The 26727-nt window shown below is 39.8% G+C and overlaps 1 protein-coding gene across 1 annotated transcript in view; it reads left to right on the top strand.

The window, feature by feature from the left end:
• Positions 1-26171, top strand: part of slc8a4a (solute carrier family 8 member 4a) — a 35237-nt gene extending 9066 nt beyond the window's left edge. The window contains exons 5-9 of the mRNA XM_032576631.1: positions 12983-13089; positions 14201-14319; positions 15517-15616; positions 20223-20495; positions 22981-26171. Of these exons, the coding sequence (XP_032432522.1) occupies positions 12983-13089; positions 14201-14319; positions 15517-15616; positions 20223-20495; positions 22981-23360 (979 nt within the window). The 3' untranslated portion in view covers positions 23361-26171. The remainder of the gene's footprint in view (positions 1-12982; positions 13090-14200; positions 14320-15516; positions 15617-20222; positions 20496-22980) is intronic.
• Positions 26172-26727: the final 556 nt, after the last annotated feature.

Below are 26727 nucleotides of genomic sequence, written 5' to 3'. Positions count from 1 at the left end.
TGTGCTTTATTTTTATTAGCTTCCTTCCCGTTGTTATGATTTTGAGACGATACTGTCGGCTCTCGTTGCCGAGTAAACTTTATAAATTGATCCATAAACAACTCCATCCGTTATAACTTCCATAAGCAGTGCTCTGCTGTGTGACATCAACGTTCTTCTTCTGTGCATGTGGGTCACTTTGGGGACACAAACCATTCACACAGAGGTCTCACTGCAGTCGGGTTTAATTAGTAGCATGAACACACACACACACGCACACACACACACACCCACGCACACACACAAAAATGCATTTCAGCATAAAAAAGGAAGACCTTCAGTATGAAAGCAGCCTTAATGTTTGTGAAATTCACGATTTCAAGAAAGTAAACAAAAAAAACTTTCATTATGCTGAGATTTTGAAATAAAAATAATTTCATACCAACATTGTACTCCATAGGTACTCTTTGTCTCCTGTATGTATCTGGTGTCAACAGTAACTACAAGTAGGTTGCATTTGCTTTATGACTTCACAAGCAGAGGACTCACTCTCTCGCTCTCTCTGGTTATTTTTTTCCCTCACTTTAAAGACAAACAAAACCCTAGTCATGTCAAGCTCATCACAGAACGAGTAACAGCTCAACTAGAGGACAAAAGGAAAGAATGGAGCGCTGCTGCGCAAGGAGAGTTTCAGGGGCCGGGTGTAGGCGGATGGTGTGGGCCGGCTCGAGTGGGAGGGAAGGCAGGTGAACACACGGTGTCAGAGAGAACCGAGAGCTCACCTAATTCTCTACTTTGCCTCTCAGTAGTGGTGGTGAGATGCGAACAGATTCCTCTGTATGTTTGGCTGTTTGCTTCTGTCTTCTCATTTGCAATCAAGGCCACGCTTGTGTGTGCTGGTTCCACTTCTTTAAACCTCGAGCATCAATCAAAACGCCACTCCGAAGGCGAATTAAAGGGAACTTCCTTAGCATCTGAGGCAATTAAAGCGGCTGACGAGGGGTCGAGAGAGTCCCAAAAGTTCTGAGCACGCCGCAGACGGCTGCAGATAATGAGTCAGGAGTGTATAACAACGAAAGATTAGAGTCGGGCAGCCTGTGTCTGCAATCAAACAGGAAGCTGAGCTGTGGATAAAATCCTCAACTACCGAACCAAGATCATCGGGCTCCAGAGACTCAAGCGTCTGCCTAATGTATGCTGGAGTCATGCTTCTTTCAAATGACGATGGAGAGCGAGATCCGGCGGGGAAGGACAGTTTGCCACAAGAAGTCCATGAGAAGAATACAATTTGCAGATGTAAGGGGAAAAAAATGCCGAAGCCACGCTGAGCTTTTCCCGTGCTCCTCGGATTAAAAAGGCGACATGAAGGAAGGGAAGCACGAAGGCGAGGGCGCTTTGATCATGAGTGGAAATCTTTGATTAAAGATCCCCGATCTCGAGAGGCAGATCGAGTAAAGTACCCCCCCACCCCAACAACTTACACTGAGTTAATTTTCAAATCCCATTTCTATGAAAAGCCTTCATCTCTGCGCGCCACCTGAGGCTGTTTATGGCTCCTTCATGCTGAACATCAGGGTGCAGGCTTGTGATTAGGCAAGAGCTTAAGTCAGAGTCCACACGGTGTTCGTTTGCACTTCGGAAAATAGCAAACAAATCAAAAACTAAGAAATTACAGTTGCAGGATTTAACACAATGATTCCCTTTTTGAAAGTGTTCACACACTTTGAATTTCTCCACATTTTGCTACATAACCACCACAAACTTTGGAATATTTTGTTGAGATTTTATGGCTCTGTGCAGACCTTCATCTGACAGGTCTGTAGCAAGTCTTGCTAACTGATTTTTTTTTTTTTTACTTTGTCTTGTGAAGAAGAGTGTAGAGGAATGTTAGGTGTGTGGACGTGCAAAGGTTTTCAAAGGGTTCGTGCTGTAGTACATAGGATTTTATTAAGAAAACTTCCTTCCTTCAGTTTTATCATTTTTACTTAAATTCCTGCATGCACCGTTTTCAACCAGTCACATGGTTCAGTTTTGCCTGATGGAGTGAACAATAAGCTGTAACTAGAACACGAGTTGCAGTTGAATTTCTGTTTTGTAGCTAATTGTCCAGGTGTTTTGCTATCGACAGAGACTTGCCACTTTCTCTGCGGTGCTTGCTGCTCTGCGGGCTGCCAGAGTTCATGTTTCAAACAGAGCTGGCTTTTCTTACCCAATATTTCCCTGAGCTACTGGGACAAAGAGCTGACACTCCGCAGCGGGCCTCCAGGGCCCGTCCTCTCTGTATTTGTGTGCTACAGCGACTCACGCTTTCCGCTCGCTCCTTTCTGTGTACAAGTCGACGTTTGAGCATGCAGAAGAGAAAAACGGGGAGGAAGCCAAGTTTTTAAGCTTTTGACACAGAGCCAGCAGGAACGGCTTAAAATCTCTGCATACAGTTGAATCATATTTGCCATCTAAACGCATCCCTGTGGTAACTAGATTATGGTGTACAGACACAAACCTCTGAACTGAAATAAACAAGTGGACATGGAAAAGCGTTTTGATTCCGCGCTTGCGGATTACAGGAAGATCCGTATTACAGGAAGATCCGTATCGAGGATAAGCTCGCATCTGGTTTTGTTTGCCACCTCAGAATGTGCAACCCGTTCACTCTTGTCAGGGTTGAAGTGGGTAATCGGAGCAATTACATAACCAAAGATGAAAGAGTTGAGGCTGCTTCCCTTCTCAAACGGGGAAACCAATGCCCTGATACGATGCTCTTGGTTGCTCGCGTCTCATGTCGTCACGATCAGTAACACTTTTGGATGCACACAGATGACAGGGGATCTGCAGGTCAAATTTAAGACTTTTTAAGAGCTTTTGTAATGCCACCTTGAATGAAATATAAGATAGAAAAAACTCTAAATGTAGTGGATTATTGGACGATCCTATTCCACGCAACCAAGCATCGTAAAAACCCCCGCAGTGCCTAGCTTAAAAGAACGTAGCCTAGCATGGGTTGGCAACAGAAGTGAGTCGGTGGTGAAAACAAACGACATACAACTGCTGATAAATTTACGCTTACCTGTGATAAATGCTAAAAAGATAGCTAACCAGCTAGTTATTAAGGGTATATTAGCAGCTAGCTAGCAGTAGCCTCAATCGCCTCAAGTCACAGACACAACAAACTCAAACTTTTGCCAAACTGGGCAGTCCCATTAGAAAAACGATACATACAAGATTAGATAAATAGATAAATTTAGGTCCTGTAATTAACATATTGAAGGCAAAATCACATTTTTAATTCAGTTTAAGACATTTTAAGACCTTAATTTTAGATACATGAATTTAAGCCTTTTTAAGACTTTTGAAGGATGCGCGGACAGCCTGGATAAGATGGAAGCGGTGCGGTAAACGTTGACTAACAGGTTCACAGCAGCTGCTTCTCAGCTCACAAATCATCTACCTTCCAGTCTCATTAAGGGAGAAGGAAAGCTCTGCTTCATTTAAGCAGCACTAATGTGAGACCGCCATTCTTCTAGCTTGTGCACACAGCAATCTAATTTTAACTCTCCAGGTAATTACGCTACACTTTCTTTCTTCTTTTTTTTTTTAGATTTGTGGCACAGCTTTGCACAGATATGATTCACAGTTAATCCAAACTGAAGCATCTTAATAACTATTCAGCACATTTGTCTGTTTGCTGCTGGCATCAACGATCCCCTGACATTTCTTCTATCATCACCTGAAGGAGAAAAGTTTGTTTTCATTCATGCTGTGGAATATTAGTGACAAAGACGCTTCCAATTCCCAGAAGAGTCGTCTTTAAGAGTTTTCTGCTTTTGTTCCTGTCGGCAAAGGACTGACAGTGACTTTAACCATCAAATTCAGTCTTCTCATTCACCTCTGGATTTACCTCAGTGATTCCTTCATTTTAACTCTCTTTTCATATTTTTTACACAAAAATATCTTCTGGATCAGGACAAAAAAATCCATAACATTTCTTTAATCCTTTATGCCCAACTTTTAAGACTCTTTTTTGTTTACTATGCTAGTTATTTGCTTCACCTTTATGCACATTCTTTTTGAGACAATATATTTAACTTTATTTTGATACGACTTGTTGAAACTTTGTTTCGTAACATGTTGGGGCGTTTCCAGTTATCCAGTGCTAACAAAGCACAGGATAACTTCTGCTTCAAAAATTAAAGATAGATATAAAACTTTCTAAACATAACAACATAACCAACAACTGGCTGGTACTTCAGAGACCTCCAGCCTCTTTTTCCATATAAATATCATTGTAAATAGTGATAAGTGCCTGAGAAAAAAACTGATTTGTTTTATTGATAAAATAACCAATCCGTGTTTCCCACAAAGCGAACTTGCTAAGTTACATTTCATAACCTCTCAACAAAAGCCAAAAACCTGAACTGTCCCTTTAACTGGGCCGTCAGCCGAGTGAGGTTCAATCAGTTCAGACTTTTCACAGCCTGTCACAACGCATGTTCGTTTTCTCTCACTAATTCAAAAATGATGACGTGGCGGCTCTTTGACGTGTAGACCAATGGAAAGAAAAGTGGGAAATATACACAGAAATGACTGCTGATTTATTAAAAAGCCTTCAAGCTCAAGTCAGACTTCAGAGGCTCTTTTTCTGTGAATCTTTTAAGCGCTATGCGATAATCCCAGAGAAATGGAAAAAAGTCTCTTCATTCCGTCAGACCAACACAATGTCAAGTCAGGAATCTAACACTGGGTCAAATGCCTTCTGAATTCATCTTTTTGTGAATCTTCGCAGCAAAACTACAAAGATAGTTGAATGTTTGTTCAAAAATACGGTGATCTCAGTTTAGCTAACATCATAGCCTGCAGGCTAGCAGACCATCAGCAGAGGTTCAGGTGCTTTAGTGTTTGGAGACATGATTATTTCACATTATGTCACAGCGCCAGGTTACTGAGGCACAACACCATCCTTCTGCAAAATCATTCACTTAAAGGAACACAAATGATGTCATGAGGGAAGGTAAAGGTAATCAAGCTCATATGTTTAAAAGACTGAAGCTAGAAGACTGATTGGGCCTCATATGGCAAGTTAGTTATCCAATAACTGAGTACATTTCCGATAACAATCAATTACAGCCGTCTCAGTGCCTTCAGAGGGCTTTAAGGAGAAGATACTGTAGGATAAAAAAGACTCAGATTTACTATAAATGGCAATTTAGCTGTTTGGCAACAGATCTCTTTCTAATAGCCTCCATTACCGCTGTATCAGAATGACCTGAGATTGACCTGGCATGTTTGATTGCACATGTACTATATGTGTTGATATTCCACGGTCTTTCTAAAGTAATTATAATTTAATGAATACAGTTTTATGTTTCCTTTTCTGAGTGTGTCAGACGTAGCTGGAAATTGAAACAACAGAGTGAAGGTATAATAAGCTTGTGTCCTATATTGAAATATTATTTATCTGTTTCTGTGCTGGTTTCATCTTGTGTTTGTTCTTATTTGTCTTGTGTATGGAAAGTTTGAAAATGTACCCCAAAAAATATGTGTGGCATCTTTAGTCTACAGTAATTGGTCATAAATGTGCAGAGTAATGTGAAAAGTATGGCCAATAGGGGGCACTGCTGAGCCCCAAAGTCACATAATGCTCTTTCTTCTTTTACTCACTGAAAAGACTGGAGAGTCAGAAAATAGACTGTATGCAAATAAAGGTCAGCTCATACGTGATTTTTAAATTTAATAAAAGCAAGAGACCACCCAACCAAAAAAAACATTTAAATTTAAAAACAAAATTATTTGACATATGTTAAATATAATGAATTTTTCTTGCCATCGTGCTGTTGAAAAGAATTCAATTGATTAGAATTAAAAGCTTTGATCATTTCACTGAATAGTGAAAGTGATTAGTTGACGATTGTCTTCTTTATGAGCAGATTAACTCTGCAAACTTTGTGAATCAGCATAAAACTAAGAGATTTCATTGATATTTTTATCCAGCTGTGCTTGAAGACAGTAGAAGACGTTGAATGTCGCTATAAACTGGTAATTATCTCAATCACTTACAGTCCAGATGTGATAAAACAACGAGTACTGATGATTGCTGCAGGACTAGAGTCACTGTCCGATCTTCGCCCTTCCATGCTCCATATCATGGTTAAGTACATTGTTTATATTTATTTATAATCTCCTCCATTCTATTCTTCTGCTGTTCTCAGCCTTATAACAGCCTGGCTGAAATAAAGAGATTCAGCTCCGGGTTAAGGCGCGGCGAAGCGTCTTTTCTGAACTACTGAAAAGAGTTTTAAAATTATACTTCTTTGCTGTATCTTATGTTCACACACAAGACGAAAGCGGAATCTCTCTTTTCCTTCTGTTATTCCAGTGAAATAATTTTAAAATAAGGCGTACCCTCCCTCTTTATTTTCTAACTGACATTATCGGACTCAATGTGAGAAACCCTGGGCAGTTTTATTACTGCTTCCACAGGGAGCCAGCCGGGCTGCAGTGTGCAAGGCCTCAGAGCTCAGACAGGACAGTTCATGTGTGCGACATGATGCAACAGCTCAGGACTATGATACAGATTTCTCAGAAACTACCCGAGACTGGCAGGCAGAGATGAACAAGGCACAAGGAAATGTGATATGCTTTCAGTGAGAGCTCTGAAGTCTCGATGGAAATGTTCTGTAGCTTTAACAACGGCTTGAAAAGACTGAGGCTACACATCTCGTACAAATCAGATGAATGAAATTCAGGGTTTTCAGCAGCATGCTGAATGTTTTTACTCTACAAATTCACAAAAATGTGCATCCTGTAAGAAAAAAAATGTTTTTCACTTGACAAAAATAGGGTTTGTTCAGATTAATAGATCTAGTTTTAATAATGGATTAAAATCAGTATTTATCTGTGTACACTCATTCATAAGTTAGAGGCGTTCTGATGAAGCTTACCAGTATCCTTAAGGAGGTATTAAACATGCTTTTCAGTAAGCCCACACTTCTGTGTTTTAAATGTTTTTTTTTCATCAGTCTGGCGTAATTTCTAATCTTAAATGTCACGTTTTCATTACCTGCTGTGAGCGGAAAATAATTGTTATTGAAACAAATAAAGGCTTCAAAACATCTCGACTGTAAATGGTTTACATTATGTGTCTCAGTCATCTGAGTTAGTGAAATAAACTTTTCATAAATATTCAAATTCGTCGAACATTACTGTCTATAAGGTACCGTAAAAGTAGTTGTCCTCTCAACAATTTGTTTGTTTTTGCTGTATTTGGAGCTTTAAATAAATCCTAACCTGAGTAAACGTATAAAAAGCGGCTTGACAACACAAAGTAGGCTAGAAGATCTCAAAAAGCAACACACCATGCCCTGATTTAACGAAAAATAAAGAACAAATGAGAAGCAAACTTTCTGACGTCTCTGGTTACAACGCGTGAGAGCGGCTTCCCACAAACACAGGAAGCATGAGTGGGTGCTGGACCTTTCCAGGAGACGGTGATGGGAGCTCCAGCTCTGCTGAGAGATCCACGTCTTAATGGCTCATTAAATCGAAATTACTCTTTTTACTCTCAAACAGCTTCTCTGAATTTATGTTGCCGTAATTAATCTATTATTAATAAGACTGCAAAAATGGGTTTTCAGATAAATTACTACTGCAAAATAAACAGAGATACCGTAAAATGTTGAATAGTCATATAGCTTATTATGCTAATCACTGATTGGAAAAATACATATTGAAGTGCAAAAACCTGGTTATGATCTCTGTAGGAATAATTTTGTAGTAGAACTACAAAACCTGGAAAAGGGAAAATAGCAGAATTTTATAAAATTTTAATTTTGAGTCCATTTAAACAGTTAAGCTGTACAAGTGGTGTACATCTGACTAGCTGTTAGCTTCCTCTCAAAGTCGGAGCAAACAGGCAGGAGGTTTTAAAAGCCTTCAATAAAACCACCTGTATCTGTCATAATACATAATATATCATAATATATCCAGTTACACTCCCCCTCCTCCACCTGTTGCTGTCAGTCTGGATAGAGGAAAAGACGAGTCGACTGTTTCAAAAAAAAGCTGAGGGTTGGAAAAACATTTAAAAAATCCTGGACTGTAATCTACATAAGAGCTAACTATCAGTGTTCGATGCTAAGGTTTCTGTTTCTTACAAAAATCAGTGTGAGATATTATAATTATTATATTTTGCTTACAGCAGATGTGTCAAACTCAAGGCCCGGGGGCCAAATCTGGCCCGCCGTAACTTCTTGTGTGGCCCTCAAAACTCCAGGTGCCAAATTACATCAACCAGTCCTCCCAGTTTCCTGTGATTGTGGAAATTGACGTCAAAATCAACAGAGTCCCGCATTTCTTCTCACTAATGCATAACTGCAAATTAACTCCCACCTGTAGGTGGCAGTATCTTGTATTTTTACGACCCCGCTGCCTCAACCTTGTTTGATGTCAAGTTATTAGCCTGTGATCGATGTGACAGTTAACAAAGTCACATTTAACCTCACATATAAACGTAAATATTTTAAAATTCCTTGAGAGTATTTCTAAATTAGCTTTGCAAAATTTGTGATTCTATTGCCCCGTTCCCCCCAAAAATCAGAAAATCTTGGAGGGACTGAACGATGGGAAAAGATGTTTAATTTTAGGAACTACTTAAACTGCTGTTAAAGCAACAAATCTCTAGGAGGCAGATATCAGAATAAAGATACAAGTTTATTAAAACAATTGCAATTGGAGAAAGGCTATTTAACACACAGCGGTCAACAGCACACATGAGTGTCAAAGAACCTCTCTGGCTGTGTCGCCTGGGCAGCCTCCTTTTATACAGAGTCAAACACGTAGCCAATGGCGGGAGCATCAACCACACAAAAGAAGGAAAAAAACATAAGTACGGACAGTTTCTTCTTGACAATAGGGCACAGGTGACACACAGGTCACCCAGTGGAAACATCTGCAGGTTCGAGACGTTGACACCTTAACCGCAGTATACTCCTACATTTACTGACCTTTTGTTGTATGCGGTTTACTTGCAGAACCAACAGTTTGTTCTTGGATAGCTAAGCAGGACAAAAACCCCTATCTGTTTGTCCTTCCGTTCAACTCAGAAGTTGCGCATCCGCGCAGCTCAGAGCGTAGCTCAGAGGCCCCATTTAACGGCAGCTGCTGAGTGGGCTAGATTGTGATCAGAAGGTTTCCTGTTAAAACAGTCCCTATAGAACAGACAACTGTCACCCTTAGCTGCAGTCAGTGTCAGAAACTGTGACCTTTAACATACTTAACATATACTAAAATGAAATAAGAATAAATGAGTAATAGGATTAAATGATTAAAACAATCAATAGTAAGGTAATCAATAAACACAAATAATAAAAGTAATCAAGTAAAAGTAAAAAGTAATAATAAAAAGTATTCAAAGGTATTCAAAACCTTTATGAAATAATAGTCATTAATAATTTACTTCAACACTGCAAAGATTTGTTAATATTTTAACAGATTATTGACGGGTTTTATCAACACATTTTGGCACGACCGGCCCTTTAAGAACATTCAGGATCTTGATCTGGCCCAAAACGAAACACCCTGGCATACAGTAATTGTTGTCGCTATTTTATTCTAAAATTAAAAAGTTGACCACGTTACGTTTTGATGCCATCATGCCACAAAAACTCTTTGTGGCATCAATCTTATAAAGTCAGAATCTCATCCTGGGTTTAATGCCGTAGGGCTGGGATAGAAAACAGGAGGCAGTGTGGTGTGAAAACAGGAAATGGACGGCAACACAAACATAAAAACAAATGGCCAGAAACAGGAAATGGATGAGGAGATTGTTTTGCAGAACATTCCCCCATGGGAAAACTATGTAACCATTACGAGACAACTGAAGAAGAAGAAATTGACCGCAAGAGTAAATATTTCTATAAACCTTGAGATGTTATGCTCCTCAATTCCCCAAGGCCTGTAAAATCTTTCAAATGATACACACCTTCACTTCTGCATAGTGGAAAAGTAATAAGATTCCCATGAATGAATGGAAAAAAGAAAATCAGAAATATGCTGTCCTTGGTGCCAAACAGGTGGAATAAAAATAAGTCTCAAAGATGGTTCCAATGTTTTTCTGCATATTTAACAAAACAGCTTTTTTTTGTTTGTTTGTTTATTATTTATTCAGGCATGTTGTGGGTCAGCCTAAGGACATGGCCTTCTGGATCCAACCAGACAGGAGATGCAGAAACAAAACACCTCACATTAAACTTTAATGCAGGGAATGCTCCACAACTTCCAATAACAGCGATTTTAAGTACCACAGGAGATGTGGTGGATTCTGTGTGGAAATTGACTCGATGTTCGCCAGGTGAAGAATTGAACAGCAACCTTTATGCCTTAGCAAATCACAGCGTGAATGTGAACTAAACCCATACTTTAATTAAAACCCAAACTGCAAAGCAGTAGCTTAAGAGACAATATATGGAAAATGAGAAACATTATCTAAAACTTATACGGATGGGACAAAATCAGTTAGTCAGACTTTGTGAGGTTGGTTGATTTTGTGTTTAAGTTATTCCAAACTCCCTAGAAGAAATGCAGTCTGCTTCTCGGTAAATGAAGGCGATCGATATTTAACCTGTCGATGTTTATCCAACTAGTCAGCTATTTTATCTAGCACGCCTCTCTCCGGGAACAACTTCTGCTCTCAAAACTGATTCATAATTTTCTGCACTTTCTCAAGTCGGCACACCTGAGCCTCAGCGTGATCAGATAAATTCATACAGTAAATTAAAATGACTCATATAACCTGAATTTTAAGCTACATATTTGACTCAAGTGCCTGATTAAAATCAATAACATTTCAGGTAGCACTTAATTAGTTTATTATTCACTGATAACTATATTTAAAACACAATTTAGTGGTTTACCAAAATAGTTTTTCTGTTTGTAAAAAAAGGAGTAGTTTATTTTTTTTTTTATTTACATCCACTGAATCACTGAAACCTAACTAGATTATTCCAGACTGAACAAAAACTTTTTTTTTCATGCTTTCACAAATGAGTTTGCAAACTTGACTAAGCAAAAAGTGTATTTTTGCTTAGCAACCATCGCTCATTAGGCCTTGTTGCATAAACCTTTCTGAAACCTAAATGCTCGGTCACACTGCCTGCGTTTCCATGGTAGAAGAAGAGCTGCAGCTTTAAATAAACGACACTCCAGCGATTCCTTTTCGCTTCTGACACTGCAGAATACACAATTTGATCGCCAGCTAAGGCAGGTTGTCATGCATTTGTTTGGCATGTCGGAATATTTTGCAGAATGGCAGTAATGTGCCACTCGTATGTGCGGCGGTAGTCCTCTAAAGTTGAGTCCTAACTTTAACTTTAGGGTAAGGCTCCCATTAGCCCTAACTGGTTTCTAATAGAGCACTTTGAAGATGAGGTGAATTCATTTTATGCTTATATAACCTTTATTTAACCTTTTTTCAACCAAAAAGTTCAGAAAACATCAAAACATCAGGATGTCCCACAGCAGAAAACAGAAGAATATCAAAAAAAGAGAAAAAAATTTGAAATGCAACCATACTCATACTGACTATATTATAATACATGATAGTTTTTTAAAAGCAGGTACATTGGTCATGTTTTATGGTTTTTATCGCGTTGATAAAGGTCGATGCTTTAGTGTTTTTTCAAGTTGCTCCAAACGTTGGTTTGACCTAATCATGTACGAACTCTTGGAACTGAAATGAAAGTATTATTGAGAATACTGATGGAGGGGTTTTGCCAATAGTTTTATATATGAATTTGTACCAATTTATTCATCTGTGTGAATGGAGTGATGGCCCAGTTTGCATGAGATTCATGTCCTGCATGTACAACCAATAAATCTGAAGTTACCGCATGATGGCATCACTTGAATATCTGTGAGGAAAACCTTGATTTAGGATTAAGCTAGTTTTCAAACAAAATGGGGGTCCAAAAGGTAAGTTGTACTCTAATAAAATGGCTAAATAGTAAACCGTGTTTAATTTGTAGCAGAAACGTCTTCCACGGTTGAATCAGCTCATGTTAGCGGGCAAACACTGCCTCATGAACCTTCACATTTTTTTTTTATTTTAAGACCTAAACAGGGAGCTTCAAAGTAAACGACCATGCACGTACATGAAACTCTTCTTTTTCTCTGCTTCTCTGTGAGGATCCGAGGCTTTGCAGAGACTCACTCTGCTCCCACTGGCATGACTCTCCCTGACATTAAACAGCGGGGATGACGTGATCACTGGAGTTTAAAATAAAATATCTTGTGTTCTGCGAGTGAACGTTCTCCCTGCGCCTTGTCAGACCCTGAGTGTATGTGTGTAGACAGAAATAGACAACCACCCACATATCATTAGGGAGATGCAGAGGGGGGGAGAGAGAGAGAGACGGGCTGTGACAGCGTAGGAGAGTGAAGCGGTGCTGAAGAAAGAAAAATATGGTGGTCACAGCTCGACACCTCGTGTTTTTGTGCTGCATTCAGATGTAAGAAATGCGTTTCTGGGCGAGGTTTAGGAGTTTGCTGGGTTTTCCCCCCTGCAAGTTAGAGCTTATAATTTCCACAGCGAACTTCTCTGGTAATCTGAATTAGGATGTGAAGTGTGTGGGAGGGGTGTGGGCCATTTCGCTAGACGCTCGTACTTTAATGGACTTAATGATGTAGAAGGAGTCCGCCCTCTTGTGGAGTGCTGGAGGAAAGAAGGGAAAAAAAAAATCACATTTTGCTCGGCATTACAGGATATTTTGTGGAGCACTTCAGCGTCCACCCTCTTACCTAACAGTTTCATGATTCATTGTGTAGGCTGGAACATTTGTTTTACCCGAATCTCTGCAATAAACGATGGACATAATCATCAAGTGTTTTGTGTGCTACTTTAAAAAAAAAAAAAAAAAAAAGATTTCCTGACTCTGATGTTTATAAAGGAGCCGATTAAAACGTGTAAGTGTCATCAGTTCATTGTTTTATTTGTTCGTCTCCTGTCTGTCTCCAGGAAGCTGCTGAACGTGAAGATAATCGATGACGAGGAATATGAGAAGAATAAGACGTTCACGATTGTGTTGGAGGAACCCGTGCTGTTGGAGGTGGGACAGAGACACGGTGAGTCTTCAGTCATGAGTTCCTCCGTGTTTAATGATGGAAGAGAGGGTAAATTCAGTTCTCTGCCACGTGTTTTGGAGGGTCAGAAAGTAGCATTTTGGTCTCATGGGACCAGACTACCTTTTTCCACAAGGCTAGCTGTGTCTCTTTCATGGTTTGTGACAGAACTGGGAGTTCTTACCGCTTTCTCTCAACACCAGCGGTTTGCGCATAACTTCGGTGATGTTCCGCGACTTTCTGAAAAATACAATTTCGCAACTGCTACGTTTCCATTAAAAAGGAAATACGTTTAAAATCACATGTTGAAATGTTTGTTGACATCATTAAAAAACATGGCGCACCATCATCCTCCTACCACCTGTCATCTTCTTCGTCATTTCCTCCAGTAGTAAACATCCAGTTGTTGAACACAGGACCCGCGTGACGTGACAGACAGTGGCGCAAAAACAAAAAAGACACAGGCTAACAGAAGTGGCTCTTTGGCTCAAATATATATTCAATTATGAAATATTGCCCTGTTTTTTGTTTCATTCTTTTTTAATTGCCCTGAGGGCAACAATTTATTCACATATATGTACATTTATTATTATTGATACTTTAATTAACAATGAGTTGTACAAGTTTATGTCGGGAGGGAGAGGGGGGGCGATGACATGTTCGCATACATCTCAGAAAGTATGCAGTTGGCACCTGGGGACAGAATGTTTCCATTGCAGTTTCATCCTAGCACAAAAACTTTATGTTGAAAAACAAGAAGATTTTTTTTTAAATGCAATGTTTCCATTAAGCAAATTTATTTTCAAAAGGTGAAGTTGGGCAAATTTAAGTTTACTGGAAGCACAGCTGTTGCCTTTCTCTTTCCCTCCATAAAAGTTAGATTTGTGGGCCAAATTCTCCCACCTGAGCTTTATATATCTCCAGCTCCTCCAGAGTTCTCATAGTTTTTGTGGCTCTTCTCCAATTTAATGCTACTTACTTACTGTATTCTTGGTCTTCATGATGCTGCCTGTTCACTGATGTTCTCTCACGAACCTCTGAGACGTCGCAGAACGCCTGGCTCTAGTTGTCTTTGTGGTATAATCAACGTTTTTGCTTCTGCTGATCTGTGCAGGGGACACCAATGACAACAAAATGGCGGTGGGTCCAGAGGATGTGTCAAAGATGGGCTGCCCCGTCCTGGGAGAGCACACCAAGCTGGAGGTGGTCATTGAGGAATCCTACGAGTTCAAGGTAACTTAAAAACCAGCAGTTTTGAGCCACTCTCCTCCTAAAACAAGATCTCTTGTTTACATCTTGTGCCGGTGGATAAACACTGTAGTTGACACTGTTTTTAGCTAACTTTAAATCATTTGAAACATGAAGCTGCTAAGAATTGTTCTGTAGACACGTCACATTACCTTTCGGCTTTGCGCTGAGGAAGTTAGAGTGTGAACAGTCTGTCATGGTGCTGGATATGTGTCTGCAAGTCCCTTTGTTATTTTGAATCAACTCTATCATTTACATCCACAAGTGGAGGAATCTTTATTTCTGTCAAAATTTTCTGGTTAAGCTTGTCAAAGTTCTGAATGGTTCATTTTGAGGCTCTGATTTAGCTTGTAGGTCAGAAAACAAAGTAAAAAAAACATACCACAGTCTTCAAATTTCAAGTGATGAGGGTAGAGAGCATAAAGGCAACTGCAAAAGCTCTGTATGTTAAATAACTTTTAAGAGAAAAACTGAGACACGAGACCAAGAGAAGTCTCCAAATGTTATAGCAATTTTCATCAAATTACATAATTTCATCTTTTACAGCGAATATGAATATCTAAACTCAACCAAAGAGCCGTGTTGAATTATGAAGCATGTTCGTGTTGAAAACTAATGTCTCAACGCAGCCCACGTTGGTAGAGAACGGATGGGATTTTACAACAAAAACAAGTAAAAACCGACTGTAGAAAAAAAGGCCTTTTCTACAGGTTCAGACCTGAGAAGAAGATGCCTGTTTGGCCTCTGGTTTGCTCTGCTAATCCAATCTGAGACCCCCTGATTACATCACCATGACATCAGCCTTATTATTACTCCCGTTCCAGCCACGGGACACACCGTGTTCACAGGTTTATATTGCAGAGTAAACTGATGCCTTGGTGTAAAACTGGCCGTTGTGTTCCTTTAAGACTATTTAAGAGCAATTAAGCTGCTACATGATACAGATCTGAGACTCCCAGCTTCCCTCACTGGCTCTGTTTCCTGTGGGCATGAAGCCCAGCCCGACCCCACCTCCCCCCAAATCTGGTTTTGTGACTCACTCTGCACCCCAGTGGGATGAGAGATGCCAGTAATTGTACCCTCAGTCACCTCATCAGTGTCTCCCGTGTCACTTCTTGCTAAGCCTGCGCCGATAACGTGTGTCTCATGCCTGCTTGTCTCTGTCTCCGTGGTCGTCTCCAGAGCACAGTGGACAAGCTGATCAAGAAGACCAACCTGGCGCTGGTGGTGGGCAGCAGCAGCTGGAGGGAGCAGTTTGTCAGCGCCGTCACTGTCAGCGCAGGTGAGCCACACGGACCTGAACGCTAACATCTGCCTGTCGTGCTTCGTTCTCTATGACGTTTCTGCGTTAAAACCCCAAAGACGAGCGTCTCAGTTTAAGGTTTTAACGCCCTTCGGCGATTCAGCGTTTATTTTCTGCATCTGTTTGGAGCTGACAGCTGATTAAAAATGCATTATGGGCTGAATTCCTTATAAGGCCCATCGTAAAAGCGGCTCTGGACAATTCATGCGACTCTTGGCTCTCAGCTTTTTCACAAAAGCCATTTGTTTTGTGAAACTTTCAGATTCTCTCACACAAAAGCAGACAGACAGTAAATCGAACTTCACGACGCAGAAGTTTTCATTTTGTTTGTTCCAGCTTAAAGTCGGCAACAATTTGCTTGAAAATATGTAAATTCACAAAGCGCTTTGCTAAATTTGTGAAGACATACGGAAGTCTGTTCCTGCTGTGAATTTACCTCATTGTTTTCAAGAATACACATTTTAGCACGGCTCAACAGCTTCCGAAATGAATCATTTATTATTTCCACTTTGTTTTACAGAGCTATAATTTTATCAATTTGAAAAATCTAATCAAAGCACTGCCTTATGCTGCTAAAACTTGAAAAATGATCTACAATAATCATAAATTATTCCATTTGTAGTCGGAACTTGAAAATCCCTACCAATTGACGGTTTTTTTTTCAAAGTATTAGACAGATAATTGAAGCAACACAAACAAAAAAGATACAAACTACTTTTATTAGCAATGAAAACCTGTATCTGGTTACAGTTCAAACTTTAGGAAGTTACAGTAAAGCGTTCCTTAAAGGAGAGACTGAAATCAGAAGCACAGCAGCCCTGCAGTCTCCAACGGTTGGTCTCAAAGTTCATCAGAGCTCTCGCTATCATCGCCGTCAGAGTCATTAATGTCAGGTACATTACCGTCCTCTTGGGAAGCTGTAACCATAGCAACAGCAGCTGTAAGTAGATGTACGTGTAAAATATGCAAATGTTAGAAGTCACATCAGTGCTAAATGGATACAAATCTTAACTTGGAGTCTGTTTGGCAATAAAACATCAATAATTTGTGGTAAGATGTGTTTACTGTAACTAAATTCAGCTAGTAAAGGGATCAATATGCATGTGAACTTAGTGGGACAATAAATCCATTCACTCCCGACTGATTCCTTTATGGTCAAGTAGAAAATCGTCAAAAGCAAAGTAAGGATTTCCAGGGCAGCCTTTCCATAAAAAAAGAAAGTGATGGTATAGTTAACTTTCAACACTGGTTCTGTAAAGTTCTGGTACTTTTACTGCATATTTAAATTAGTCTAAAAGTCTATAACTCAGAATGTAGCAAAAAAAAAGCATTTCAGCAAAGAAAAGATGAGATGTGACAGTTCGAGATCAATTTTACATGAAGTTGGTCAATATTTTTTCTAAAAGATCTATGACATGGTTAAATTGGAATCATTTGGGAAATTTAAACAATACGAATACACATTATTCTTAGAGGAGGTGAGCCATAAACCATGACAACTTTACAAAGAAACTATGCTGGTGTCCTTAAAGTAGAACAAAGTCGAGACCTGACTGAATGTGTTGTATTATTACTCTGAGGTCTAACAAATCCCATCGTTGCATTATTCTGTCTGGGGGATACGTTATTACAAATGATTTGATTACTCAATTAACCTTCTTGAATATGAGGTTCTTGTCTTGATTTGGAAGATATCTAAAATCTTTCTCGTGCAAATCTGTTTGTAGCTACATATATTTTAAAGCAATATATGCTACGTGTCCTATGCATTAAACCTGGAGATGGTGTGTTCAAACCAGCTGCAAAAGATGACTTCAATATCACTGCTTTGTGAATTTATCGCAGAATATTCTGTATAAATGAACAGACATTGATTCAAGATTGTATTTATGTTTTTGAAACAACAATCAGATCAGGTCAGCTTGTTGGAGTTTGCCCGTACTGAGCGAATAAACGGAAACGGCAAAACCTGCAGCACCACAACTGTCGGCAATCAGGAGGATATTTTTTACCACTATGCTGCTTTTAGTGCCCTTGTTTGCAGATAATGATAAAAAAAAAAAAAAGTAGACCTAACAAAATTATTTTTCCCTTTGCGTTGTATCCTGCAGCTATGCTCTATTTTAAAACTGAACTATTATTGTTATCATATAGAGAAGGTTCTCTGGTGTAGGGTTGACTCATGCTGTTTGCTCTGAATCCAGAGCAAACAGCTCTGGATTCAGAGCTGTTCCAGTTCCTGAAAATCATTCTTTCAAAGATGTTCTTTCACATTGCAGGTCAGCAAATGTGTCTTTACTCCTGCTGTAAGGCATTAGACTCTTCAGTGCATGTTGAGATTCACAGTAGCTTTGTATGTTTGGACCCAGACCTATCCTTGACTGTACCGTCAAAACATAACCTCTTTCACAAAGTATCAATCTTTTTCTACCATTTTGTTTTCTTTCAGATGATTTTTGATATTCTTTCTGTATAAGACCTAAAGGGTGGAAAGAAAGTGTCCATGTGATATTATGTTAATTCTGGAGGGTATATTTAAAGCTGATTAGGGCGACAGAATCAATCATGGATTTTTCCCTCAGAAAAATCTGAGTTTGATGAGGATATTAGCAGGGAGGTACAGTATGTAGTCATTGTACAGATCTCCTAAAGATTCACTACCATTAGTAAATTAATTGCTTTTAAAGTTTTTCAGAGCTTTTGATCAAAACAGGATAACAGAGCAGTTTTAACGTGATGTATCTATACATGTAGCTACCGAGGTTATATGACAAGACAGTATTTTTCATGAGAACGAGATGAGACTAGATTTTATGCATATTTCTGGTGGTTTTACAACTACCATCAAGTTTTTATGAATGAGCTTTTGTGAGTGAGAGTTGTCAGCACAACTAGAAATCTAAATTGACTAAAAGTTTAGTCAATTTATTTTAAAATCAGCTTAACCCACCGAAGCTGGTTCCTATTGGCTATAAACTGAAGCAGATGCTAACTTTAGCATCGGTTAGCCCGGTCCACTGTTTTTCACAGTGTTGCTTGCAAATAGTTTGTTTGTTGTCGGTCACTCTGCCACAGAAACGAGAATCTGAAATTGTTGGAGCCCAGACAATGGGCTTCATCTGTCAGCACAACAGGTTTCCTCTCAAGTCTCAGTGATAATTACAACTCAGTATTTTTGTTCAGTCATTTCAAGGCTCTTCGTAAAATAAACAGGTCCAGTTCTTGTGCATAAATGGTCACAGGCAGACAGATTCAAATTCAGTGACCCACATTCCTGTTCATCTTTGCCAACTAGTTAAAGGCAAGTCAAGTCAGGTCCAGGAAGCTCGACAGGTTGAGTTACTGACTTCGCCTCCTGCACAGACACACAGCAGCAGTGGAGATTAATGACTCACTTTCATCCGGAACCAACCTCCAGCAGAACTGGACTTAATACGAGCCGCCATCTGCTGCTACTCACTGCTCTACCCAACATGTAGGGCAAGCCCAAGGTTTTGGGGGACCCTGAGCAATTCCTTTGATTTGGGGAAACTTTCCAACACCGCAGATCGACTAATAGCTCTGTGATATATGTGGTTTAAATTAGGAGAGTCAGACTCATTTTCATTTTGGGTCAAGATCAAGAACGCCTTTAAAGGGTCGGTTGTGGCAGAAAGTATTGATAAAACTACAAAATATGTCTCTGAATTTGATGAATTCCTCTTGAAATTAAATAATGTGAAATAAAATTTCACATTCATGTAATCTGGTATTACATAGACAAAACTGTTGATTTGACTGAAAAAAATAATATTTAAAAATGTGTGTATAAAGCTCTGGAAATAAATTAAGAGCTAACTGCAATGAATCCCATTGAAAACCTCATGGTTATTCCACCAAGTATTGATTTCTGAATTCCTCCTGACTTAAAACATTAGTATTGTTGTTTCTAAATGAACATAAACTTGTTTTCTTTGCATTGTTTGAGGTCTGAAAGCACTGCATCTTTTTCGTTATTTTGACTATTTCTCATTTTCTGCAAATAAGTGCAAAATTTATTGTATTTATTTATTATTTATTGGCACATGGCTTTGTTATAACTGTGTAGTTTTATAATATTATTAATTTAATAGTGGCTTAGGAACAGCTTGCTTCTAATACGTCTGTAAAACATCTACTAAAGAACAGAAAAGGAGGCTGTAGCTGTCCCAACAGGGTAATCATTGTGAATTTTACTTGCATTATTCTGAGGAACACACTTGTTTTAAAAATGGCGACTAACAACACACAGATCCTGCTTGTGTGTGTGAACCATCAGTTGGTATAATCGCCTTGACTGATGTCCCTGTATCGGTAACCTCCTCCTAGATCACATTGATGACACATGGGTCAAGTCGGGCCTGAATCCTCGTTAGCACAACGATGACATCTTGATAACTTTAAGTACAGCAGACAGACGGTTTATGCAGCGCGGGTTCCTTGGTGATGAAAAAACCCACAAACCCCAGTGGCAACAGCAGAAGAAAGACGTGTTAATCACCAGATATTCTTTCAGGCAGCCGCTGCTTCCTACTGCTCTTACTTTTCGTTAATGTTTTCCCGCTAGGCGACGACGACGAAGAGGAGAGCGGGGAGGAACGGCTGCCGTCCTGCTTTGATTACATCATGCACTTCCTGACGGTTTTCTGGAAAGTTCTCTTCGCCTTCGTCCCCCCGACCGAATACTGGAACGGCTGGGCCTGCTTCTTCGTCTCCATTTCCCTCATCGGCGTCCTGACAGCTGTGACGGGCGACTTGGCCTCGCACTTCGGATGCACCGTCGGTCTGAAGGACTCGGTCACCGCCGTGGTGTTTGTTGCCCTCGGCACCTCTGTTCCAGGTGGGTGTCCGTGCCGGGGAATCGACCTGCTCTGTAATCCCTCTGGGTTTTTCGCCTGTGGCGCAGAAGCAGCTGCTCGGGGAGACTTACGTAACCTCTTGTTCTCCTGAGCTGTCAGAGGAATTATCTCCAAAGCTCTCACTTAGCACCTTAACAAGACGTAAACAAAGGAAAACACAGTTCCACTTGTACGATCGGCTTGTATTCCCATCTCACCATTTCCTAAATCTTTTTTTTTTGTGTCTTTGAGGCACAACCAGAGTCTCTATTAGGCTGACGGGTTTGAGTGCAGAACACAAGCTTGCAAAGTGGAAGACAGACAGCCTGAAGTCACTCTGAATTAAGCTGATAGCTTTAAACACAATACGTTTATTCAAAGGTTTTGGTAGTCATGTCTAAAATGTGCCATAATATGCCTGTATATATGTAGCAGTTTACTTCCAGAGCTAAAAAAAATTAATTCAGGAGACGTTTCTTGTTAAAATGAGAAACTTTCTCATTTGATACGTTTTTCAAATCAGGAATTACGGCTTCTTAGAAAAACATAAAGAGGCTCCCTCTGATTCTCCGTCCTGTTTAGGCGACACTCAAACATCCCACAAGATGTTGCCGTTTCACTGCTACATCTTTTCTCGTTTAAGCAGGAACATGTTTTGCTGTTAATGAGGCATAAATCTCGCAAAAATGACCATGTCTCCCATTTAGATGAGTTTTGTATCTTGCGAAATTGAGACAAAGAAGAACTGCCCTTGTTATAAGGAGATACCGCTCCTGAATTTGTTTCCTAACCCTGGCAGCTCGTGCGTTACTTCTCCCACTCTGCCTGCCACGGTTCGTTTAATGAAATTTGCATCGCTCATATCTTCCCTGACACTTTGTCAGTTTTGTTGTTTTTCTAAATGCTACGTCAAAAGTGTTTCTGTAAAGCTTTTGTATTCTGCGTTGTGAGCCAAATCAGTGTTTCTCTCTGTATTAGCGGGGGCCACTCAGGAGCTACTTCCAAAAGCTCCCACCCGGGTCAGTCACTCTTTACCAGATGAAGCCACATGCTAACAGCAAACGGATGGTGCCAGGCTCCTGTAAAATCCTACCGAGTATAAGAGGCACCAGGATGCCATTGAAGACCATACCAGTCGTCTACGGAGCTGTTCCAGAATTAGATAAATCATTAGTCATTACGTGATATAATTAAAAGTATCACTTTTAATTTTGAGTGTAAGAATTTGGTAGTCGTTTGTGAAGGAGCGCCAGCTGAAGAAGTCCATCCAAAATATTAGGTGTTTGTAACTAAAGTGTTTGGCTTTATAGGTTTGACTTTTTAGCTGATTTTAGAAGTCTATCTAACATTTACATGTCTGTGTTCATATTTAACTAGGTTTGTAAAAACATATTGTCCTTCAAATCAACTTTCAACTTGAGTTTATTTTTATACCACAATTAGCAATAGGGTTGTTCAAAGTGCTTTATGTCTTAAAAACACAATACAGTCACAAGTTATGAAACAGGGGATAATATAGTTATTTTATATCAGTATATTTGATCAAATGTCATCAAAATCATATTTATTGATCAATCTTCCAGTTACTATGAATCAAAGGCAGCTCTAAATAGGTGAAGGATTTAACCTGGGCTTAAAGGAACTCAGTGTTTCTGCTGTTTTGCCGTTTTCTGGAAGTTTGTTCCAGATTAGTGGAGCATAAAAACTGAATGCTGCTTCTCTCTTTTTTTGGTTCTGGTTCTGGGGACGCAGATCAGACCAGAACCAGAAGACCCGAGAGGCCTGGAAGGTTGATACGACAACAAGTCTCTAATTTATTCTGATTCTAAGCTGTTCAGTGGTCAATAAACGAACAGAAGTATTTTAAAGTGTATTCTCTGAGCTACAGGGAGCCTGTGGAATGATTTCAGAACAGGGGTGATGCTTTCCGTCTTCCTGGTTTTAGCGAGAACATGAGCAGCAGCGACCTGGATCTGGTTGACTAATTTTTAGGCAAATAGCGAATAGACTATTGCAGTAACTAAAGCGACTAAAGAGAAACGCATGGATGACTTTTTCTAGATCTTGCTGAGACATTAGCTCTTTAATCAGACTCTGCTTTGAGTCCAGTTTGGCAGCCAATACTCACTCTGTGCTCGACTGGCGTACAGACACAGATTGAACCACCTTATTCCTGTAGGTAGGAGGGTCACTGCAGATCGAGAGTGAGTTGCTGTAAGCAATTACCGTTGTTCCACAATGAAAGATTTCTATCCTGATGAGAAAAGTCTCCCCAAGAATGACAATGCGCCCATCAATAGGCCACCGCAGTTCACAGACAGCTTTGATAAGTGTGATTAGAAAAAATCAATGGCAGGAAAACTGGAGCGGTTCCAGTTGTACAAGGTGACTCTGAGACTTTCTCCACTGACATTCCCTGTGATTTGTCATCAGCTGGTAGCATAAGTTTAAAGACATACCCCGTTTTTCTCGTCTTCTCTTCCACAGACACATTTGCGAGTAAAGTGGCCGCCATCCAGGACCAGTACGCCGACGCTTCCATTGGGAACGTGACGGGCAGCAACGCGGTGAATGTTTTCCTGGGCATCGGGGTGGCGTGGACCATCGCCGCCGTTTACTGGAAAACCAAAGGTCAGACATTCAAGGTGAACCCGGGCTCGCTGGCCTTCTCCGTCACCCTCTACACCGTCATGGCGCTGGTGTGCGTGCTCGTGCTGCTCTACCGCAGGCGCCCCAGCGTTTCGGGCGGCGAGCTCGGGGGCCCACGGACAGCCAAGCTCCTCACCTTCTTCCTGTTCCTCTCCCTCTGGTTCATCTACATCCTGTTGGCCTCCTTAGAGGCATACTGCCACGTGCCTGGCTTCTAAACGCAAGGCAAAAGGAAAAAAGTACAGACATGACTCCTCTTCTTGTTTTTACAGTTTTCTCACTGTTTTTGTCTATTTTCACAAGATTTCTAACTATTTGTATCATCACTTATTATTGATATAGCACAAAATCTAGAAAATGATGCACTTAAGGACTTTGGGACTTTGTTACCGCTGATGATGCTGTGAAAGCTAGCTTTAGCCACTGAAGCTAAACTTTCTTTTCCTACGCTAAAATACTTATTTCATGTGACATTTACAGTGCTGTGAAAATGTATTTACCAACCGACAGATTTCTTCTGTTTTTCTTTTTTTTTTCGGTAACATGTTTTAGATCTTCAAATCATTTTTAATATCAAACCATGATAACGGGAGTAAAATAATTGGCACCATAAAGTAATAACTTAGCCATCCTTGGCAGCAACTTGCCAGTAAATTTTGACCTACTCTCCTTTGCAGAATTTCTTCAAAAATCAGGAGCGTTTGAGGGTTGATGGGCATTAAGAACCTAATTTGGGTCATGCTACATGCTCTCAATCAGACTTAAGTCCAGCCTTTAGCTAGGCCGTTCCAAGACCTTAACCTTTGGTATGTTGTAGCCATTCGTAGGTGTGCTTCCTGCTCTGCTTCAGATCGTTGTCCCGTACAACATCAGGATAACTCGTCCTGGTCCTAAAGGAGCGAACTCCCACAGCTGGAGTTCTGGATCTGAAATGCTGTGTTAGTGTTAGAGCAGATATAACAGAACATCCATCCATTTAAAGTTTTCTTTTTTCTGTCTTATCAGTCCACGGAATATTGTCCCAAACGTCTTGGAGAGGATCAAGATGTATTTTTTGGTACAGTTGAGGCATTTTGAACTCCATTTTGATGACAGTCTCTTTCTTAATACCTCGTTGCACCGCTGTGTGTGAGCCTTTTGGTTCGGAAGGCACAACGCCACACTAAAAAGATGCTTCCACGTCATCTTTTTACACATTCAGCTCAAAGCATAAACAATTTGATCACCATATTAACCTCCCTGCAATGGATTTTTTTTTTTTTTTAAATTTGTAGAAGAACTCCCCCACGTGAATGGCACAGCTCTCCCACGCCTCGTATGCAGCACATGTTCATTCCCCGCTGCAGAAACAATGCAACTGTGACTCAGATGTCACAGCAGTCGCTCCGAATTAATCTCACTTAGCCTCACACTAGGCTGTACAGACGGTTTGTACACCTGCACTACCTGGAGTAGGGAAACCAAAAGCCATCACCTACTGATTTATTTGGCTTTTGATTATTTGACCACCTAATAGAGCACTGACATTTCATTCCCCGATGGTCGGTCTGTTCTTATATTGAAGAAATAAATAAAACAAGATGGTGACGTCACAGAAAAGTAACACCGACAGTCATATCACCCAATTAATCTGTAGTATGCGTGGACATTTCACATCGGGAGTGCATCAAAAGCGTCACACAAACTTAAAAACCTGATCGTTGCCCTTCTTCTACTCAAGTTTGAACCCACTTACCGGGTATTTTCAAATCGTAACAAGACAGGAAACAGCATTACTGCATCTTTAGTGGTAAATCACTGACCTTTACTGAGGCAGTAGACGTCTCTTAAATGTGTTTGATGATCTGAAACAAGTGTATAAAAAACAAAACAAAGAAGAAATCTGTGAGGTGCGCAACACTTTTTCACTGTATATAATCAGCTTCAGTACCACCAAGCCGCTCTTCTGCTCGACATTTACAGCATTATTTTGTGCAAACTACTGATTCAGTTCGCTTAATCTTGACACGGACACTCGAGATTCCTCGGTGGAGGATGAAAAATTTACATTGGTGCATGGGGTGACGCTACATTAGAGCTTCGATGCAATATGAAGGACTTGAGAAGGACAAAACACGCTCGTGTAATCGATATTAACATTAACTATTCATTGTATATCATGTAAAGGATGAACATTGTGCGTGGGCGTTTTGTGAAAGACTCGGTGTGTTTACTTTTGCACGTACTCAGATTCACAGTTTCTTGGTAATCTATTTTATAAAGTGCTGTGTGTGATTTTTTTGGACATGGCTGTTGAAGTGTTGGTGTTTTTGTTTTGTTTTTCTGTACATGTGAATCCCAGCTGTTTCATGCTCTCTCCACTGCCTGGTGCCCTTTCCTCACATAGCCTTCTGCATAGGTTTCAGACAGCCAAGATTTTCAAGAAATGACCGTTTTTTTTGTTGTTTTTTTTACAACAGTTGTGAAGTTGAAGCAAAGTGTTTGCTTTTCGATAGATTTAATGAAGTTTACATATATGTGTGCGTGTGTGTGTGTGTGAGTACAGGTGAGCCTTTCTCTGGGATAATATCGTTTAAAGAATAGACTTTACAGATGGCGCATCGGTATTGTTCACTTTTTTTTTTTTTTTAAAACAAGTGAAGTGATAGTTTGTGTGTAGATTTGAAAAAACTCTTCTTTTAACCTCCGTCTTGCTGACACTGTCACAACAAAAGCACAGCAGAAAGCAAAGTGACGCCTTTCCGACGAGTGAAGCGATCAGCACAATTAAATAGCACCAGAAGAGTTTATGATTTGACTTGAAAAATGTGTTATAAACAGGATGTGTGTTCAGTATTACTTGAGAGTGCTACACAGCCGTCTTTTTTATTATTATTATTATTATTTATTTAACCTGGAGTGTGTATAGCCATATTTATTGTTACTGTATTGCTGTAGAGCTATTTATATGATCGATTTTACTTTTATTTATATGCACGTTTGATGTATAAAAGGTGGAAATAAATGTTGATGATTTATGGTCCCAGAAAGATTTGCAGTGTTTGTATTACTTTTGTATATAATTATTTGTTAAACAAAACAAAACAAAATTAAACTTAAGGCTTGGGTAATGTTGACATCACCTATATACTCCCTAGCAGCAGTGGCAGCGAAAATACAGGAAATGATGCAAAAGGGAGTAAAAAAGGATCTGGAATAATCCCCCAACTGCAGCACTGTGTCTTAATAACTGTCTTTTTATGGCAGGCAAAAACATCCCTTAATTGCAAACACATTAACTTGCAAGCAAACCTCCTGGTGTGACAAAGAAGATTATTATTATTACTTGTGGGCGTGTGCAATTTTCTGTTCATGGTCGAATTATCTTGTACTCTGCTCTATAACTCAAAGATGTTTGTTCCCCCCCCCATTTATAGACATGAAAAAATCCCTGCTAACTTGTCGCGCTTGCTGAACAGGAGAAGGTCTGGAAACTGAAGGATGTTTTAATTGGGATCAAATGAGGACGTTCTTGTCCCGATAATGTTTTTTTGATATGGCAGTCATCCAAAATACACTTTAATTCAAGCAAAATATTCAGTATTA

The sequence above is a fragment of the Xiphophorus hellerii genome, chromosome 11 (assembly GCF_003331165.1).
Source record: "Xiphophorus hellerii strain 12219 chromosome 11, Xiphophorus_hellerii-4.1, whole genome shotgun sequence".
Taxonomy (NCBI): domain Eukaryota; kingdom Metazoa; phylum Chordata; class Actinopteri; order Cyprinodontiformes; family Poeciliidae; genus Xiphophorus; species Xiphophorus hellerii.
The sequence above is the reverse complement of the archived record's forward strand: the minus strand, read 5'-3'. Positions and strand labels throughout refer to the sequence as shown.